Source organism: Epinephelus fuscoguttatus, linkage group LG8 (assembly GCF_011397635.1).
Source record: "Epinephelus fuscoguttatus linkage group LG8, E.fuscoguttatus.final_Chr_v1".
NCBI lineage: Eukaryota > Metazoa > Chordata > Actinopteri > Perciformes > Serranidae > Epinephelus > Epinephelus fuscoguttatus.
The window spans coordinates 24,957,574-24,978,173 of record NC_064759.1 but is presented as its reverse complement, the minus strand read 5'-3'; the positions used below and the strand labels follow the sequence as shown (position 1 = coordinate 24,978,173).

Below are 20,600 nucleotides of genomic sequence, written 5' to 3'. Positions count from 1 at the left end.
GATGTGGTTTGGGCGAAGATGATCAATATCACTTGCTAACACAAATCATTCTGCAAAGGGACTAGGACTGTATTGTTACCCAAGCAACACATAAATATTTCTGCACACTAATATGCCACTCTGAGTAAGCTAGGTCTACACATTACTATGAGTTGCCATTTACTGTGTAACCAGTGAAATAGGAGTCTGTTGACAGTCGCTTTAGGGGCAAATGTGTGGTGCCGATGAGTGAACAACTTGATTAGACAGTACATTGCAACATCCTCTGATGTCATGTGAGCATACCTGGAAATCTGCAGTGAAGTATCCAGGCTTCTTTACTTCCTTTTGCCCTCCTGACGGCCGTTCATTATTTAACTTAAATGCTATTTGTGGAGACATGTTCATCTTTGAAGTGAAGTTTGTTAAGATGACCCTTAATGTAGGCAAATTAACGGTTGAAGTAATTAATGATTCAGAACACCCTAAAAAACGCATTTAATAGTGCCAGTGCTTTATACTCTATCAGCAGTCATATAATGCCTCTTGTCCAATCAAATTGCTTGATCAGAAGTAACTGTTACATAAGATAGTATAATTTAAAATTTGTGTTCTGAAAAGAGGCATCTTAATAATGGCAAGCCTGTGAGAATAATGTTTTTTGGCCACAGAAGACTTTTACATAAACTTCCCAACACTGGTCCCAAGAACCAATATTAGACCAATCACAGGAATGGTTATGGACTGCACCAAGTGTCACAAGATCACAAACACTGTGTCAAGTATCTTTGAAATCAGGTAGCTTACACAGTTCTGATCCACAACCAACACAAGGACTTCTCTCTGTGCAGTTGCCATTAATTTTCTGAACTACAATTCAGTAAAAATGTGAAATAAGACACCAAAACTACACGTAGAAGGAACAGAAATATATAGAGAGTGTGGTTTTCTTACTGGGAAATAGCAGCAAAAGGGAGTGAAAGCAAAACTGACAGCACATCAAGAAATTTCTCTGTACAACTTTAATGGCACAATTTTAAAAAATCCATTCCGTGACAATGCTGCCCTTTAAAAAGGAAGACATACACATACCACATTTTAAAGACAATCTCAAAATCACATATTTGCAAGTAAAACAATGGAAAATGCAGTAATATGATTGACAATAACAGCAATGGTATCCACTAAAAATACAATGAAAAGCAACAAAATCATCCTAGCTAGACAACAACTGGTGGGCTACTAAGTTAACTACACTTGTAGCCTGTGGGAGAATACTAGATTTAAACTTGCAATTTACAGATGTCAGACATTTGCTTTTTTTTAAATTTTCAATTTTATGCAAAAAAGTATTTGGTATCCTCACCACCCAAGCCTTACTTACTGTTTCCCATTGGGTTTTTTAAAAAATCACCAATAAACAGAATTTTTCTTTTCATGCCAAAGAAAAAAAGTGTATAAAATTAGTTCAGCAATTCAAATAGTAATTCAAAATAATGTTACAAAAGAAACTTTACATCAGTCTATAGTTTTTCCAATGTTTGCATTCAGTAGAGTCAAAAACACTCAACTCCTGAGGAGCTTGATTGTTGGCAATAACAATAATTAATGGGTCTAAAAGTATAGTTACCCATTGTTTTCTGAGCCATGAGAGGTCTGGTGCTGAAGAAACGTGTCCAAGCATGAGAATGTCTCAGTGCACTCAGTGCATTCGTAAAGATCCTCTGAAGACTTTTCTTTATCATCTGCAGTATGGTCCATGTAGTCATCCTCTATGTCCTCTGCATTACCCTTTTCTAAGACAGGGTCCTCACTGGAACCAGTGCCTTGAGATGTTTGTCCAACATCATTTGTTTCCCCTGTGTTTGGGTGATTCTGAAGGTGAAGCTCAAGGGATGAGGGGTTCCTGAACTGAGCTGGACACTTGGGGCACTTACTAGGTTCCTTTTTGTGATAGCGCAAGTGCCGTTGGTATACACACAACAGCCCAAATCTCTTTCCACATTCCTGGCACTTGTAGTTAACTCGGCCTGCTTTTCCGGGTTTCCCTCTTGACTGCTCTGGTGATCCTGTTTGTTCATTGTCAGAGGAGCTCTTATTTTTCTCGTCAGGAGAGCCTGGAGTTTTCTCACCATTGAGAGAACTGGGGGCAGACCCATTTTGTGGGTTTGTGTGCAAGTGTTTTAAACCTGGTTTCTTTTCCATTTCAGATTTGTGATACATGGCTACATGCCTTCTCAAATCACAGCGCTGTGGAAAATGTCTTCCACAAAATGAACACGTGTGCATCGTACCCTTATGGTATCTCATGTGGCGAGATAAACTACTAGAATGATTAAAGACACGATGACAGTGCTTGCAGGGATGCAACTTGCCATTTGGATTACCCCCTCTCCTACGTCTAGCTTTAGGTGGCATTCTTCGCTTAAATGTTTTTTGTGATTCTTGGTTCAGCTTATCTATTTCCTCCTGAGTTTGATGTGTGAGATGATGCTCTTTCAGAGCGGTTAGCTTTTGGAAACGATCCCCACATAAACCACATCTGTATGGTGTAAAAGAGGAGGCGGTATCAATCTCATTGCCAGTATCGCTAAAGATTTTACTATCTCCATTCTTAACGTCAACAGATGTGCCATTACGGTAGCAGTTTTCAAGTGGGGTGTCTTCTATGTTTTTAGAGTTCACTTCAAGTTCAATTTCATTTGCTAAAGTAGCATTACGCTCTTTTCCTTTGCAATGGTGCAACGAATGTGTCTGAAAATCTGACATCCAGAAAAAATTCAACTTGCACTTCCTACAGGGATACGTTTTCTCTATCTTTTTTTCCTGCTTATTCACAGATTTACCCAAAGCTGTAGCCTTGGGGGAGGGGTGATTTTCTTTTTGATGAGCATTAAGTGCATCCACTTTAAGGAATCGCTTACCACAGTGACTACAACAGAGAAACCTTTCATTAGCATGGTCTTGGAGGTGTTTCTTAAGGTCCTGTCTACCTTCAAAGATCTTACAGCACAAAGTACACTTGTAACCTCGCTCTGTGTTTCGATACTGCTGGTGGCGATGTAAACTCTGCAGTGTATTAAATGATCTGCTACATATTTCACAACGGTAATGGCCCTGGCGAGACTTGTCCAAGTTCAAGTCTGATGGCTTTGGTCTGAATACATCTCTATAAGGAGAGGGCTGTGGCCTCAGAGTTGGAGATACTGGTTTGACAGGTGTTGGGAAATGTGATGGCAGGACTCCAGGAGATGCTGGTTTTACAGAAGGATGTGACTCCAAGCCATTAACAACTGTCAGCGTACCATTTTCTTGTAGCACATATTCTCGAGGGACTTCAAATCCATTGGATGAGCCATCAAAGGAAAATGACTCCAAAGGTCCATGAATGGCCATGTGGGTCAACACATGAGAGTACTGACTGAACCCATCACCACACTCAGTGCAGATGAAGGTACTTGATTCCCCTCCATACTGTGTTGAAGCAACAGTATTCAATGATTTCTGCTTTTCCATGATGGGATTATTCTGGCGATATGCTGATGGCATCACTTTTCAATCTCTGAGTATGAGTAAAACTCTATCCATCCACAAAATTGGTTTCCATGTGGAAATCAGTATGTCCACTCTCTCAGACTGATTCTAAAAAGATGTCCTCACAAGCCGAATGTTCATCCCTCGGGTAAGGTTTTGTTGTTGTATCAGCACCTAGGGGAAAAAAACAAAAACGAAACAATGAAACCACTGATGCCTTAATTTGATTAACATAGGCTTAATCTGCCTCGCTGAAGTTGGAAAGGGGTTTTAGCTTTATTGTGTTCACTAGCGGTCATCGGATGATGCTGTTTGACAAAGAAAGACCTACCAAAGGCATGTGCCACCACATTTAAGTTAGCAATACATTGTGTGTCTTTGACAATGAATTTTAAAGGGCAATGCACTTCATTTGCCCCAATCTATTGTCTGTTGAAATGATGTGTTCATGCGGTCACATGCAATGGAAGAATAAATGTTTGGTAGTAAGCGAGCTTGTGGTATACAATGTTTACTCTTTGTGGCATATCAGCTGATGAAGCTTCCGATTTATAGGACCCCAAAAAACATTCCTTGTGAAATTGTTTTCAACACAGCCAGAAACATGAGATGTTGCTAAATTCCGCCCATAAGCCTGTCCGACAATATCAGAGCAACACCACTGACTGCAAGCACTCTGACACACGAAGCTGTCAATCATAATGTCACATCCCCTTTTAATAGCATCAAAAAATAAATTAAAACCAAACTTGAACCCTTGCGTATCAGTGTGACGCGAACTACCTAAAATGAAAAAGGAAAAGGAAAAAAAAATTGATATGTACTTTGATTTTTTACTTTGGCCCATGTGCCATCTGCTAGCATGGAGGGGGCAGGGTTTACGACCTATACTGAGGGCTGCCACCAGGGGGCAATTAAAGAGAGCTGCCATGCCCTCTATCTTCATAAAATCTATGATTAGTACAAGTATTGCCTTAGTGAGCATGCATGCCTTTTCCCTGCTTAATCCCAGTGCACCAGTGACTGTCCCTTTAACCACATATTCAGCTTGATGACTGCTTAGAGCAGAAGGATTTGTCCCGTACAGATTCCCATCTTTTCAAAGGGTGCACACATCAGAGTTTCCCCACGTAGTCTTCTACTTATTTACAGGTCTTTGAATTCTGTTGGCCCTATTCCTGTCCTTGTGGTGCTGGATCATAGTGCCTTGCCTTACCACTGGGGAGACACAGATCTCATATGCTGATTTGGTATTGGTCATGACGTGATTGATCCACAGTAAATGCCGTTTCTTTATCAATGTCATTAAACTCAGTAATTCTGCTATCAGCTGCATTCATTCAGTCACGGTAAGCCACCAACTCATTTTTTAGTGCCACAACATTCCTTACCACAATTATTCAAATTAATTCTATGCAGCTTTGTAAACACATTTTAATTTGGGAAAAGGAGAGCACAGTACTCTGTATCACCATACTCTGTGTTGAGGTACAGTAATCAGGAGAGATAAAGTTGGATTGGTTCATCTCTACCTGCCATTGCTTTTTGGGAAAAAGGGTATTGCCTTTTGAACCTGATTTACAAGACATTCTCCACTTTGCCTTATCCTCTATTAGCTACATGGAATACTGGACTTCCATCATAATCTGTGCAAGAGATGTCTCCAACCTTTGCTTCAAAAGGACTGCTTAATGATTGAAATGACTGATTGAATCTGTGCCCACGCGTTACGATTGGGGAATCATTCATTTACTATTCAGATATGTTCAAGAGGTATTCATCATCCCAATACACACTGTCAGACAGGTCATGGTGTCCAGACCTATTTGGACATTAGGGCAGGGTGGTGAATGCCGTGTCTGTCTAAAACTGGATTGACAACTGCCTCAGAGCTTAGTCAGTCTAAAATGATGACTATGATTAATTTGGGAATTGCCTGCCCAGGACTATCCCAAAAGCATATGGTCTTAAAAGTCTACAGTCATCAGTTTGATCCATATCAGTGAGACAGCCAGGAGGGAAGAGGCTTAACCAAGCACTATGGTGCACTGCAGAATCCAGGTTTTGATCCTACTCCCCGATGTCTTCTCTGACCGCAAACAGCCACTTCAGTGCTCAGACACAGAGGGGATCTGGGTGTTGCAGCAGTGAATATTAACAGAAAAAGACAGAAGGAGTAATGTGGAAAATAGGAATTTGGGAAGTACTTGGGCCCTACCCATTGTCTCACAATGGCACACCAAAACAATCACTGCAGGGAGTGGCCATTACTGTTCGAAAACAAAACAAAAACAACTAGCTGATGCAGATCTCAGCCTGAGCTTACAAGCGGACTTTTAGTTTGAGACTACCAAAAAAATGTCATAGGTAACCAGCTTCTTTAACTTTGCCTTGCTGTCCTATGGAAAACAATTCATGCTGTGCCAATGCGTCTTGCATGGATGCGATTTCACATGGCTCAGATATACTACCCCAAGACCCTACTGTGAAAGGCACAGTTCTGTCCTCTAAACCTAAAAAAGGGTCAGACTAAAACAAGGTGTTGGGTAGGGTTGGGTCGGTTCTTGGTAATACCAATTCGGTTCAGTACTCCGTCTTGGACTGTGTTTTTGTTTTTGAGACCGACCGGACCGCATACTCGGGTGGAACGTACACGGAGCAGACTCTGCGAAGGTCCGCCAGGTAAAAGTAGACATCCGCAAGCCCTGTGCGCGCAGAGCATGACTGCGCGGACTCCGCTCCGCGCACCAGTGTCACACAAAGGACTGCTCAGCATGTATTTTTCACATCGCGGGGATTTTTCACAGACATTTTTACAGGAAACTACAACGCGGAAATGTGCTCGACTATGGAAGCCGGAATGACTGCGGACATTCCTCGCGGAGTCTGTGAGCACCTGTGTCTGCCTCTTCGACTTCGCCAAGCGCACAACAAGCAGGAGAGAGAGGGGGGTGGGGGTGGGGTGTGGACTGAGCTAGGGCGTGTGAGTGCGTATGCGCCGAGGCCTCTACTGCAGCCTGGGGAGTCGATAATGGCGGACACAATCAAAGATTGCGCCACTATGGCAACACTTTGGCTTTGAGCCAGATGAAGGTGGCAACCCTTGTTTGCACTGATTGAGTAAGCTGGAAAATTTATTTGTAAGGAATAAAAGAAACGTGTTACTGTCACTCTGTTGTCCTATGGTTGTTTTTTATTTTAAATGAGTCAGTTGCGCCCCGAAGTCGCGAAAATCTGGTATTGCCGACTTGATGCAGTTTTTCACAAAAAACGGACCATTTTTTTTTTCTCATACCGACCCAACCCTAGTGTTGGGATGCTCTTTAGCAGCTCAACTCATCACGGAGTGCTCTACAATCCACAAAAGGATATTATGTGCAGTGAGGGGTGCCTGAGAGAAGCCTTCTGCACTACCAATCTCCAGCACGCCTAAGTCTCTTATGCCCCTTTTGGACCAATATGGTGACTCAAATTTCTGATCAGTCTAAAAGAGTCAACAGACATTATCCAACCTGACTTTATAACCAAAAGCTGGGTTGAATTCAACATTGGATTCTAGGCTTGGGCAGTACTACAGTAAACTAGGATATTTAGAAATCTCAATGGCATGACTTTCAGTACCGTCCAAAATAGACACTCCTCGTACTTAACTCATAGTATGCAGTGCACAGCACACACCACCAGAGGCCAGTCTCTACTGGTGGAACAGGCAGCTAAGCTGACAGACATAGCAACTGTGAGTGGTGGGGGTAACGTTACAGGACTGTAAAAAGCCACCAGAGCAGAGAGAGACCACTTGGACAAACAGCATATTTTCACATCTAATTCTGCCAATTAAAGGTTTATTTAAAGATTATTTTTGGGCTTTTTGCCTTTAAAGGGCCAGTGTGTAAAATGGGTTGAAAACAGTGACATCAGTGGTAACAAATTCTAGATTGCAGGGCTCACTCGCTCACCCCTCCCGTCGGGTAAATGACGGTGGCCTCGTAGGGACAAAAAGCCTTGCGCACGAGTTTTTCAGGAGTAGGTTTATCTAGCGACGAGGTGAATATTTATTTAGAAATCTAAACCATGTTACAATATTGTAATGAATCCCTCACAAGCAGGATACCAGAGGAGCGTTCGGGGAAAAAGGCCAGTTTATTTGAGCACTCCAGAAACTCCGGTAACACTGCAGGGGGTAAAAGACTCCGTCCCAAACTCTGACTCTTCTAGCATAACAGACACACTTCATACACACATACTCGTTTACCATACTTAGCGGGGACCCCCTCCCCTCTCTGCTCCACCAATCTCCAGCCCGCACACTGACTGACAGCGTAGCCGGTAAACAGAGCTCAGCTGTTTATTTAGCCTAGCAATATCTCCGGACTATAGTAGCTGCAATGGACGACTTTGAACGCGATTTTGAAGAGTTTCTTGTAGCGGACACAGACCCAGAGCCATACCTGTTTGAGCCAGAGCATACAGATGAGGAACTCCATGTGTTTGATGCTGAGCAGGCGAGAAGAGAGGCTGAATGCACAGAATGGGATTCGGTGCTACTGCTACCATCGTTGGGGAGATATATCATCAGGAGGAAAAGCACCACAGAGAGTGCATCACAAGGAGTGAAGTTGCGTCTTCTTTTCCTTGCAGATGACAGTTCGGGTTCATTCTCTCCTGTTGCGCGGTAAGTGTGGTCCATTCGCAAACTTTATAACTAAAAAAAACTTTTCACTACTCTCTATCGACGAACTACTAACACTCTCTGCTGTTTCCTCCTCCTTCTTCCTTCCTTCCGCTGTCTTCGTTGGTTCATCGCGAAATGCGTTCTCTGGCTGGCTGGATTGTCCGCTCGGTCTGCCGTACATACATGGCGGCGCAAGATGGCGACCTCTCTAAAGCAAGGCTCTTGCTATATATATATATATATATATATATATATATATATATACAGTGCAGGCCAAAAGTTTGGACACACCTTCTCATTCAATGTGTTTTCTTTATTTTCATGACTATTTACATTGTAGATTCTCACTGAAGGCATCAAAACTATGAATGAACACATGTGGAGTTATGTACTTAACAAAAAAAGGTGAAATAACTGAAAACATGTTTTATATTCTAGTTTCTTCAAAATAGCCACCCTTTGCTCTGATTACTGCTTTGCACACTCTTGGCATTCTCTCCATGAGCTTCAAGAGGTAGTCACCTGAAATGGTTTTCCAACAGTCTTGAAGGAGTTCCCAGAGGTGTTTAGCACTTGTTGGCCCTTTGCCTTCACTCTGCGGTCCAGCTCACCCCAAACCATCTCGATTGGGTTCAGGTCCGTGACTGTGGAGGCCAGGTCATCTGCCGCAGCACTCCATCACTCTCCTTCTTGGTCAAATAGCCCTTACACAGCCTGGAGGTGTGTTTGGGGTCATTGTCCTGTTGAAAAATAAATGATCGTCCAACTAAACGCAAACCGGATGGGATGGCATGTCGCTGCAGGATGCTGTGGTAGCCATGCTGGTTCAGTATGCCTTCAATTTTGAAGAAATCCCCAACAGTGTCACCAGCAAAACACCCCCACACCATCACACCTCCTCCTCCATGCTTCACAGTGGGAACCAGGCATGTGGAATCCATCCGTTCACCTTTTCTGCGTCTCACAAAGACACATCGGTTGGAACCAAAGATCTCAAATTTGGACTCATCAGACCAAAGCACAGATTTCCACTGGTCTAATGTCCATTCCTTGTGTTTCTTGGCCCAAACAAATCTCTTCTGCTTGTTGCCTCTCCTTAGCAGTGGTTTCCTAGCAGCTATTTGACCATGAAGGCCTGATTCGCGCAGTCTCCTCTTAACAGTTGTTCTAGAGATGGGTCTGCTGCTAGAACTCTGTGTGGCATTCATCTGGTCTCTGATCTGAGCTGCTGTTAACTTGCCATTTCTGAGGCTGGTGACTCGGATGAACTTATCCTCAGAAGCAGAGGTGACTCTTGGTCTTCCTTTCCTGGGTCAGTCCTCATGTGTGCCAGTTTCGTTGTAGTGCTTGATGGTTTTTGCGACTCCATTTGGGGACACATTTAAAGTTTTTGCAATTTTCCGGACTGACTGACCTTCATTTCTTAAAGTAATGATGGCCACTCGTTTTTCTTTGGTTAGCTGATTGGTTCTTGCCATAATATGAATTTTAACAGTTGTCCAATAGGGCTGTCGGCTGTGTATTAACCTGACTTCTGCACAACACAACTGATGGTCCCAACCTCATTGATAAAGCAAGAAATTCCACTAATTAACCCTGATAAGGCACACCTGTGAAGTGGAAACCATTTCAGGTGACTACCTCTTGAAGCTCATGGAGAGAATGCCAAGAGTGTGCAAAGCAGTAATCAGAGCAAAGGGTGGCTATTTTGAAGAAACTAGAATATAAAACATGTTTTCAGTTATTTCACCTTTTTTTGTTAAGTACATAACTCCACATGTGTTCATTCATAGTTTTGATGCCTTCAGTGAGAATCTACAATGTAAATAGTCATGAAAATAAAGAAAATGCACTGAATGAGAAGGTGTGTCCAAACTTTTGGCCTGTACTGTATATATATATATATATATATATATATATATATATATATGTGTGTGTGTGTGTGTGTGTGTAAAAGCATAATTATAAGGCTACGAAAACCAAACGAATTTTATTTTATAGTGATTATACACTTGTATAAACATATTAATGGGTAGAATATTCAGATTCAGATTCAGATTGACAATAAACCATGCCAAATATTACACACTGGCCCTTTAATGGACAGGACAGACTGAATTGGGGTGAGAGAGAGAGTGGGGGTTGACACGCAGCAAAGGATTGCAAGCCGGAGTCGAACCTGCGACCGCTGCAGCGAGGCATCGCCTCTGTACATGGGGCGCCGGCACTATCCACTACGCTACCGACGCCCCAAATTAAAGATTTAAACCAAACCTGAATTGGTGATTTGTGGAACAATGGACTAACTAACTAGACAACTAACAAGACTAACTAAGATGGTTTTGGGAGTTTTATTTTGTTTCTGTCGAGTTGAATCAGGTGTGTCTCATGATACGTTAACAAACAAGTTAGTCTTAGTTCGGTGAAAGAGACTTTAACCAAACTGAAAACTGCTGTATTCTCTGTTTTATAGAGGAAATCAATTTAAGAATATAACCTCAGGTGGGCGTTGGTAGCTCTGCACACCACTGAACATAATACAAACTGATGCCACCCAAGCCTATTGGAACCTGTCTGCCTTTGGTAAACTGTCCTTTTTATTAGAGGTATCCTATTAGATCCTGACGTTATGTAAGCAACTACTATGCTACTCCAAAAAATGTCATGGAGAGAAAAACAGAAGATGCAACTGACAGACTTGTTTTGTACAGAGCAATGTTAGAAATGTAGTATTTTGTAATTCGGTGGTTTAGCAAGGGAGAATGCAGAAAAACTTCCAAGGCACTGAGAGGCTTTTCTCTGGGTAGAATGTTCAAGTGAGAAAAACTTGAGTAGGGGAGGCTATCAAGAGGCCTCTAGTAATTCTCAAGGAGATGCTGGACACCATGACTTAGATGAAAACATTGTGCATACCCACTGCTGTCCACCAGGTTCACTAATCACAGCTTTGCAATGTGAGAAGGACAAAAGAACACTGATGAAAAACTGATACAGACACACCCACAAACTCAAGGCTGTCATGGTGCCACTACTTAATATTGCCTTAAAGTGAATACATATGCAATCAATTAGTTATACAGTGCGGTTTTTAAGTAACTGGACAGTGACATTTTGTGTCTTTGTGCAAAGATCGTTGGCTTGCTCCAATTTCACTGCTGTACAAGTGAATCAATCAGGCAGTGTTGCATGATTTTTCTCAGGCTTCTGACTTCATGACAAATTCAATTATCAAGTGTGTATTTCAGAGTTGCCTCTGTGTGCTCTAAACATTAATCATGATAGGCTTGGTGAATTCCTCATGTGCACCTTCTTGTGGGGTGGGGTAGTGGACTCTCTAGTCCCCTGCTTATAGCTGGTATGGACATGCATTTGGGTGATCCTATCACAAGTGGACAGTGCTCAATACAAGTGTAAATGACCAACAAGGCACATTGTGATCCAATCACTCCAACCACTGCAGAAGTGGTCTGGGATGTATTTGACCACTTCTTTTGTCTTTTGTCGTCTAAATGCTAATGCATCCTGATGCGTCCCCAACAAGGGCTGTATCATAAATGCAGGACTTGGTAGTTGTTTTGATAACAGTGTGCTAACACTCTTTGACTTAACTATTTTACAAGTTGGACAGAGTGTTGCACTACTGTCCATTGTTTTACCCTTTGAAAGGAGACTGCTGCATTCTGCTGACAATGATATCTCCAGCTGCACTGACCCAGCCACTAATGTGACTGGTGCGCATGCAAGTGAGAGTTTGGACATAGCTGTGCATGGGGCTCTTTGACCTTCTGGCTAAGTGACCTAGGCAGTAACAAAATCATAACACAGGTGGTCAGATGGAGTAATTTTCCTTCCTGATACTGATTCCAATCCCTGAACCTCAGGTATCTGCCAATACCGAGTACTGATTCTATACCAACATGTAAAAAAAAATGGATGGGATATGATTTGTTGTATGTCTCAACTCCTAAAACTCTCTGTAAAATATTAAGAAATAAAATGAATGCCATAAAACTTTTTTTAATTATTATTATCCAGTGTTGACACAGATCAAGACATAGGTTAAAGTGCAGCCACACAATTTGGTAAAAAAGACATTTTAAAGGCTATAGTAGAAGGCTTTTTAAACTCCACTTCTGTTTCGTTTGCCTGTAGCGTACGTATGCATAATGATGTGAGGCATTACATGGTATCGGACTGGTCATAGGCTGTACTCGCCGATACCCGATACCGCATTTTAGGCAGTATCGGAGGCATTTCCGATACTGGTATCGCTATCAGTACAACTCTAGATGGAGACACATGATAGACACCTGTGTGAACAGCAGTGTGTCTTGAATGTCTACTTGTGTGCAGATCACCGAAATACATAATACCAGGTGTTAACAGGCTCTAAAGGTGCGACCCCTTTTACACTGGAATTGTTTTTAAGTTGTCATTTGATTCATTGTTATTACAAATGTATGGATTAATGCTGCCTTAAAGAATAAACTGGAGAAAGGAAAGGAGTTTAAATTTTCTAGCTGGAATAAGCGCATCAGATCAACAAACAGTTACGGTGATAGTGCCTAGTTGCACAATTAAAGGCGATAAATCAATCAGGGTGTGACAGTCCCGTTCTTTTCCCTTGGACGTTATTGACACAATTGGATATGCCAGGAAAACAAGCGTAACACGTGACAAGCATTATGTGACAAATCAACCGAACACATTTTGATAAACTGAAGATGATGTTGCAGCAAATCACACAACCAGGCTTGGGCAATTTTATGGTAAACCACAGTATTTAGTAGTCCTGACGGTGTGATTTTCAATATCATCAAAAATACAGGTGCTCATCTTTCTATTAAATTTGAAAGGAGGGTCTGTATTGGTGTGGGGATGGAGAGCAACACCGTACCGTCGTTACGTCATATATGGTATACCCTGGTGAAATGTCAAGAGGGTATTAAGGTATGAAAAAATAGATACTGCCCAGACCTACACACAACCCCAACAATGCAAACTAGTCAAGGGTGTCAGATGTCTGTCATTGTACTCCTGGACAGCCGGTAGTTGGAATAAAATGATCCCCACATTTGCTGTTGATGTCTAGTTCCACTTCCCAATAACATTTATTTATTTATTTATTTATTTAGTGAATGCAAATTTCTCAAGCCAAGCAGTAGCCTCTTGATCTATATTGTGGAGGGAAACTAGACCTCCTTTTAGTCTTTGGAGAGGACAGGCTTCAATACTATGCTCCATGGTTTACTCCTCTCCACAAGCACACATTGGGCTCAAGCTGCTCCCCCATCTGTGAAGGCTGGCCAAGCAGGGACCTTGACCAGTCCTAAATCTGTTCAAGCTGGACCACTGTCTCCTTGGGAGTTTGGTGTCAGAGATTGGTTGAGTCGGGTCTGACACGAGGGGCTCCAGTTTCGCAGACCGGGCAAGGCGGAGGCGCAGCGCACCCTACTCCTCTTTCTCACCTCCGTTCCTCCTACCTGCACAAGTCGGAAAGAGGGAGGAGAGAAGGCGTGGAGTGGGTTTTACACAGCCCCAAATGAGCCCCTCTCCTCGCCCTTAAATGCGCTGCGCGAAGGCATAATGAGAGTTTACTCAATTCGCCATGGCAGAAGAGAGCAGCAGCGTCCTCCTCCTCGCAAGAATGTACTCCATCTTTGTAGATCATGTTAAGCAAGAACATTTTAACATTTGTATAGGCAATCACATGAAGCACGTAAACCCTTAAGACACCGAACATAACTTTCAATGTGTTGACAGCGTTTCTCTCATGCGTGCGTGCTCTCTCTTTCTCTCTCGCAGTCTCACTCTGTTTCTTTTCTTTTGACTTTTCTAAGATGACAGATGCTGAATATTCCCTATCTGATGCTGTGGCTGTTTGTGGTTGGCAGAGAGGAATGTGAACTCATTAGTTTGCAGTTGTGTTAATCAAATCAGGTTGGGTTTCCATTACGTGTGCCAAACGGTGCCAATCCTTTGATCTGACATCAGATGCGACGGGACAGTCGATATAGAGATACATTTATGTGCTGATTGTAGATAGTTGCATTCAATAGTGGTTTTTGTGGGTATTTATTTTATTGTTAATAAATGTTAATTAATGTGAGGTTTTGGTGACGTGTGCGCAATGCCCGCTGGTCAGCCAAACTTCCACTTACACCGGCTGCGCCCCGCCTACACTGACAGTAGACCTGGTTTCAGCTGGCGAGCTTTTAGCGCACCTTCGGCGAAGCCTTTTGGCACGAAACTGTCACTGCGCCAAGCTGGATCTGTCGACACCTCCCCCTGCTGTGCCACCACACCCATCTCAGCACACCTCGGTCTGCCAAACTACCAAACTGAGCGCGCCTCGGGTTGCGCTGCTCAAAACTAGCTCTGCGCGGGGTTCGCCACCCTGCGCCATCCTATGCCGCGTCAGGAAACTAGAGGCCTAGATGTTTGTTTGGGATGTCTTTGGATTCCCATTCAGTCACCCAGGCAGACAGGGCATCAAAGTCAGTGGGTGGGGGGTCCTTCCAAATTGGACATCTAGATCAGAGACGAGCAGTTGGTAAATGGGGGAAGTCTTTGACCTTTTGGAGCATCCTATAGGTGAGTTCAGTTCGTCTGATGTTGGAAAGGGGTGTGTGGGGGGGGGTTATGTTAGATAGGACAGGCAGCCAGGGGAGCGGTGTTGAACGAACAGTCCCAGTTATAATTCATAGTGGAGTTAAGTGACCTAGACCAGACAGGGGCACAGTATTCTGCTACAGAATATGACAGGGCCAAAGCTGAGGTGCGCAGTGTGGGGGCTGCTGTGCCCCATTTTGCACCTGCAAGTTTGCAGAGGAGGTTGCGTCTGGATTTCACCTTTGCTGCCGCTCCTTTAAGGTGTTCCTTGAATGACAGTGTCCTGTCCAGAGTCATTCCCAGGTATGTTGGATTAGGGACATGTCTGAGCTGATGTCCACTAAGTCTGATGTCCAATTGTTCAGCAGCTTCTGAGTTTCGAAGATGGAAAACACTAAAGACTGTTTTTGCTAGGCTTGGTTGTAGGCGCCAGGCTTTGCAGTACTGGTCCAGTTTTGCAAGGTCCTCATTGAGCACTTGCTCCAAAGAGGCCAGGTCAGTAGCCTGGGTTGCCAAACAGATGTCATCAGCGTAGATGAACGGTAACCGGTATTACAGCAGTAATAATAATTATCACCATCATCATAATAAAACAGGCGTCGTCCTATTTTCGCACTATAGACTTTAAAACGGTAGGCAAATATTTGTTTGACCGTTCATGAGTGACAGCATGTATCAGGCATCTCCTGTCAGTGCAACACATCATCACACCAGTTGTTTAAATGTGTAGGCTAATATAGACCCGTTAGAAGTTTAATAGAGCCGTTTCTTAACTTCACGATGGTGACTCAGTCCAGCAGCTTGTTGAGCTCCTCGTCGTTGCGACAGCCAGCTGCAGGTGACAGGGGATGATACGGGTCTTCTTGTTGTTGCGGGCAGCGTTTCCAGCCAATTCCAGGATCTCAGCAGTCAGATACTCCAACACAGCCGCCAGGTAGACGGGGGCGCTGGCACCGACACGCTCCGCATAGTTTCTTTTGCGCAGCAGCCTGTGAACACAGGCGACTGGGAACTGGAGCCCAGCACGGGAGGAGCAGGTCTTTCCCTTGGCTCTGGCTTTTACTCCAGTCTTTCCACGACCACTCATTTTTCTGATGCTCTCTAAAGTTGGGACAAAGTGGGTTCTTCCAAGAGCCAAAATGGTCCCACACCACCGACTTTGTCCTTTTCGCGGGTGGGAAAAGTTCAGCTTCGCCTCCTTCAGCCATGTTTGCAGTTTGCATGTGAGTGATTACTGACTAGTACTAACTGACTGAGGCTGCCCCAAAAACTGTCTAACACCTGCTCAATCCCGCAACGACAAATACAGCCTGATGCTTCTCTCCACAAATCATATAAAACACAATAGGACACTAAACAAAACTAATTTAGCTTCTCATCCAAGAAATAGCTTTGATGTAGGTTATATTTTCACATACATCCAAATTGCTTCATTAATTTTAATGTAGGCTTTTTGTGGTCAAGGTATGCACTTGGGTTGCACAATTAATGGGTAAAAGTTTGCAAGTTTGATTCAGGCATGGACACAATCTCTTCTCTGAAGGACAATAATTCAACCAAACTTCGAGAGTTGCATATTTAAATAAAGTGCTCATAATCTGTCCCTGCAGCAGAACACACAAATGCTGCAAAGCCATTTGTGAGCTCTGGTTGAGTACTACCAAGAGTTTCCAATCTTTGGCCACGGGTACGTGGGAGGCAGACACAAGCCTAGTTTTTAGCTTTTCTGATTGGCGATTAGGTCCACCAGGGCTATTTGGAGTCTTCCCTGCAGTTACATAACTTAGGTGTAGTGCCTTAGTTGTATGAACATAAAAACAATGTGGCCAGCAACTAGGGCTGTAGTCGACTAGTCGATTATTTGGTCGCTATGCTCTCATCCGACCAAATTCTCATTAGTCGAATAATCGCTGTGTTACTTTCACAAGGAGAAAAGTGCTAAAAGTGCCAAATTATGTATCGTTACCTTTGTTACATGTTACTGTTGTCCTTGGCTTCATATGAGAAGTGGAAAAGATCGCTAGACGCTAAGCTAATTTATGTAATGTAAAACGCTATAGACTTGTGCTAATAACGTTAGCATGTTGTATTGGTGGGGAAATGTGTCCAGATAAAGACAAGTGTTTGTCTGTGAATGCTGCGAGTTATAGAGTGTGCCAGTAAACCCGGAACTCCGTTAGCGCTTTTAGCACTTCCGGTTCTCTCGTCTAAAAGTCAATACGTTTTTTGAATGGGATTTTGGTAAAATGCCTCAAATAAGGTCTGTGGTTAACAAAAGCTTAAGTGAGTTTCAGGTTTTGTTCTACAACATAAAACACGTCAGTAAATACCCTACTTGTGAATTCTGAAGCTTTAATGTGTCGTAAAAAAGGCAGTTGCTAACAAGTTGCTCAATACGACCACAAACCCTGTCAGGGACATTAAATGTCATCACCCCCGAACGACAAGAGTGCTGGCAGTCCGCCATTACAGCTACTTATTTAGCTTAAACAGTCCGATTTCCCCATTATACAATGTTTTTAAAACAAAGCGGCCGAAATCAGTTGAAAGCTTAGTGGCGGTGACGTCAAGAGTCATGCCACCGTGGAGTAGTCATGTAGTCCATTAAAGCTTAACGTTAGCTTTTTACTTCTGGCGATCGCATTTAAGCTTCAAATGCGATATGAAAGATGTTCACATGTGAAGATTATCTTGCTGAACAAAACCTGCAAGTATTATAAACTTGTGTTAGCCACAGAGCTTATTTTCTGACATAATCCAAAACGCAATGCAAAAATCACATTCACTTCTCTTCCGGGAACCAGCGCGATGCTAAACTTTGGGGTTTTGACGTCAGCCCTGGCACACTCTATAGTGAAGCTGATTGGTGTACTTGTGTTTGAAATTGTCTCTATTAAGCCATATTTAATGTGTGTTTTGAATCAACTATAAATAAAGTTTGATTTGAATTAAACTTTACAGCACTTAACACAGTCCTCCACCGCTGACTAGTGTTTTGGAGATGTAACTGCAGAGTGACACAGACACACCACTGCAGAAGTAAAAATAACGTGCAGATTTTTTTTCCCCCACGACTAATTGATTAGTTGAAGATGATGTGCAACTTTAGTCGACCAAGATTTTCTTTGGTTGACAACAGCCCTACCGGCAACTGGATGAGTTGACACATGGGATGGGATTGTTAGCTATCAAACCGGCTAACTCGCATAATTCACCACAGTGAAGCAGCTGAGACCTTCATGATCAGTGAACTTCTGTCAAATATCCAGCCAAAGGTTGACGTTCAGCTTTGAATAGCTAGCCAGGGAGGTTGCAAATTTTTCTCCCAAGCGTGTTTTGGACTAGACAGAATGCACTTGGGAAAAAAAGGCCAACAGGATACACACAGGGACGCGGAAGTGCGTTTCATAAGACAGCGAACGACGACCTGCCCTACCCTTCCTCTGACTGGCTTACCATGACATTCTTACCATAACCCTTAACAATCACACACTTTTTGCCTAAACCCTACCAACCCATCCGACAAAGGCAACAAGTACAACTCTGAGGGAGAGCAGGGCGGATCATGCCTTTGCTATTCCAGGAAGCACAAATCTGCCGCAGGAACTTACATGCACTAACATACACACACAGCTGGACCAACTTCCACAGCAAAGCACAGAGAAGACCGGATTACAGCACACAAAGAGGGAGCGTACTTCACTCTCTGCTCAGGAAGCCATTATTTTACTATATATTTACATAGCAAATACATGTTTGCTGCCATATTAATGTTCTGAATGTCAAATGCAATACCTTTAATAAATGATGTTTAACATAGTCCTTTTGCTTGCTTTCTTTCGTTGTAGGACAATTTTACAGACAAGAAGTGCAATAGTGTGTAAGGGCAATAACTTATTTTGGTTACAAAAAATAAACTTATTTTACAAACAATATAAATATTGTGTTTCTTATTTTTTATGAAGCTTCAGTCGTTTACAATTTACTGCAGACAATCTCCCATCTGGAGTTAAATAGCACAGAGAAGACCGAGAACAGAGAAGTCATCTTGCATTGTAAAAGATAAAACTTGGACATTTACTTCAATTACATGTATTTATTAACACTGCAATTGAAATACTAAAACAAATCTCAAACGCCTCAGCAAAACGAAAAACGAGCAAGTGATCGTTTGTAAACGAGCACATCCGTTTTGAGGATGGGGTTATTGCCAAAATCAAAACACTGACAACACTGGTGCGAACAGGTGAGATTGTGTCAAAGCGTCTGGAGCTATGTAACGTTGTCAGTAACCATTATGTCGAAAGACTTGGTCTAGACTAATGTCTATATGCAGGATTCCACAATTCTCGTGAGCAGCCAGGGGGCGACTGAATCCTTCCCCAACAGGCAGCTATTGTACACAAGCAGCTGCTGAACGTTAGCCTGCTTTAAAAGCTAATGTTAAATATAATATAATACGCACCTGCAAGGGCTTCTTTAAAGATATAAAACCACAGACAGGCATGATGTGATTTCAGCCCACAGAGTGTTTTACCTAAACGTGAAGCTGAGGGCTCAACATTAATGTAGTGGTCAGACGACAGCTAACGTTAGCTGCTGCTAGCTAACGCTACTTAGCAAAGGGAGAAAAGCACACGGATTTATATATAATCACATATTTGGGGGTCAGTCAGTTATCTTAGTGTAGACATAACTTACCACGTCATCCGATACATCCCAGAATACAGTGATTTTCACGTGAAGCAACCCGTTAATACTGCTCTGTGTCCGATGACTGTTTACTGTTGCAGCAGGCCGGAGCGTTCTTTCCCTCGTCAGGATGGTAACGGCCGTGACGTCATGACGCACGCTGTATACGTATGTCACGTTTTCCCTACACACAACAAAGACGGCCTGCAGTAAAATGTCCCCATGCACCACGTGTAACTTTATATTTCATTTTAAGACCCTTAGACGACGAATATTTTGACTAACCACTGCATGCAGAGTTAAACTGAACGAAGGTGTATTACTGTATATTAATTTACAGACTTTATTGCTTTATTCAATAGTAATGGATGAAACTGTCCCATAATTTAACTTACAATTCTTGTTGACTGAAGCCGAGTTTTCCATGAATATATCTTTATTATAGGGTTATATGAAACACCATCACAGCACTGATAAAAAAATAACAAAAGTACATTGCCTATATCATTAAAATGAAAAGATCTTGCAAAAGGATACAGACAAAAGAACAAAATATGAATGCTGCCTAAACACACACTGAACTATAAATACTGTAATTCCTATTTCAAAAGTATTGCTGTGTCTTCTCCGAAAATGCCATTTTATATATATCCTCAAAGTCTATTTGAGGCCTGCATTTGCTCTGATATTGTCAGATTCAGTAAAAAACATATACATATACAAATTTCGGTCTGAGCTGAAGGGAAATTGTATAGAAAACATAGAATAAATGCCACAAAATATAAATATTTTGCATTCAGTTACATTTGTGAAAATCATTTGTGCATTTTGTTTCTTCATGTCATGGACAACGTGAAGTATTAAGAGCTGACTTCTCCTTGCTTGTTCATTGCTCATTACTATTTATATCCAAACTATAGTAAGACTATAGTACCACAAGATTTTTATCCATGAATAAAGAGTGTAAAATGTACATCTATTTCAAATGCCACATTAAATTCAGGACTATTATAAGACAATAGTTTTCTGAATAGTAAACAGGAAGAAACAAGAAAAAAGGAGGCTCTTCAATGCAAACAGGTGCTATAAAATAAACTGAGTCAGCCTCACA

The 20,600-nt window shown here is 42.4% G+C and overlaps 1 protein-coding gene and 1 pseudogene across 1 annotated transcript; both read right to left on the bottom strand.

The window, feature by feature from the left end:
- Window positions 1–983: 983 nt before the first annotated feature.
- si:dkeyp-84f3.5 (uncharacterized protein LOC334144 homolog) lies at window positions 984–19,621 on the bottom strand. Its single transcript, XM_049584615.1, has 2 exons — window positions 19,499–19,621; window positions 984–3,687 (listed from the first exon to the last, which is right to left on the bottom strand). Exon 2 carries the CDS (start codon window positions 3,526–3,528, stop codon window positions 1,606–1,608), a length of 1,923 nt encoding a protein of 640 aa, XP_049440572.1. The 5' UTR covers window positions 3,529–3,687; window positions 19,499–19,621; the 3' UTR covers window positions 984–1,605.
- Window positions 13,525–15,884, bottom strand: LOC125893484 (histone H2A-beta, sperm-like; annotated as a pseudogene).
- Window positions 19,622–20,600: the final 979 nt, after the last annotated feature.

Excerpts from the sequence above, each read along its gene's own strand:
- si:dkeyp-84f3.5 (XM_049584615.1), bottom strand. The coding sequence starts at position 3,528 with ATGCCATCAGCATATCGCCAGAATAATCCCATCATGGAAAAGCAGAAA.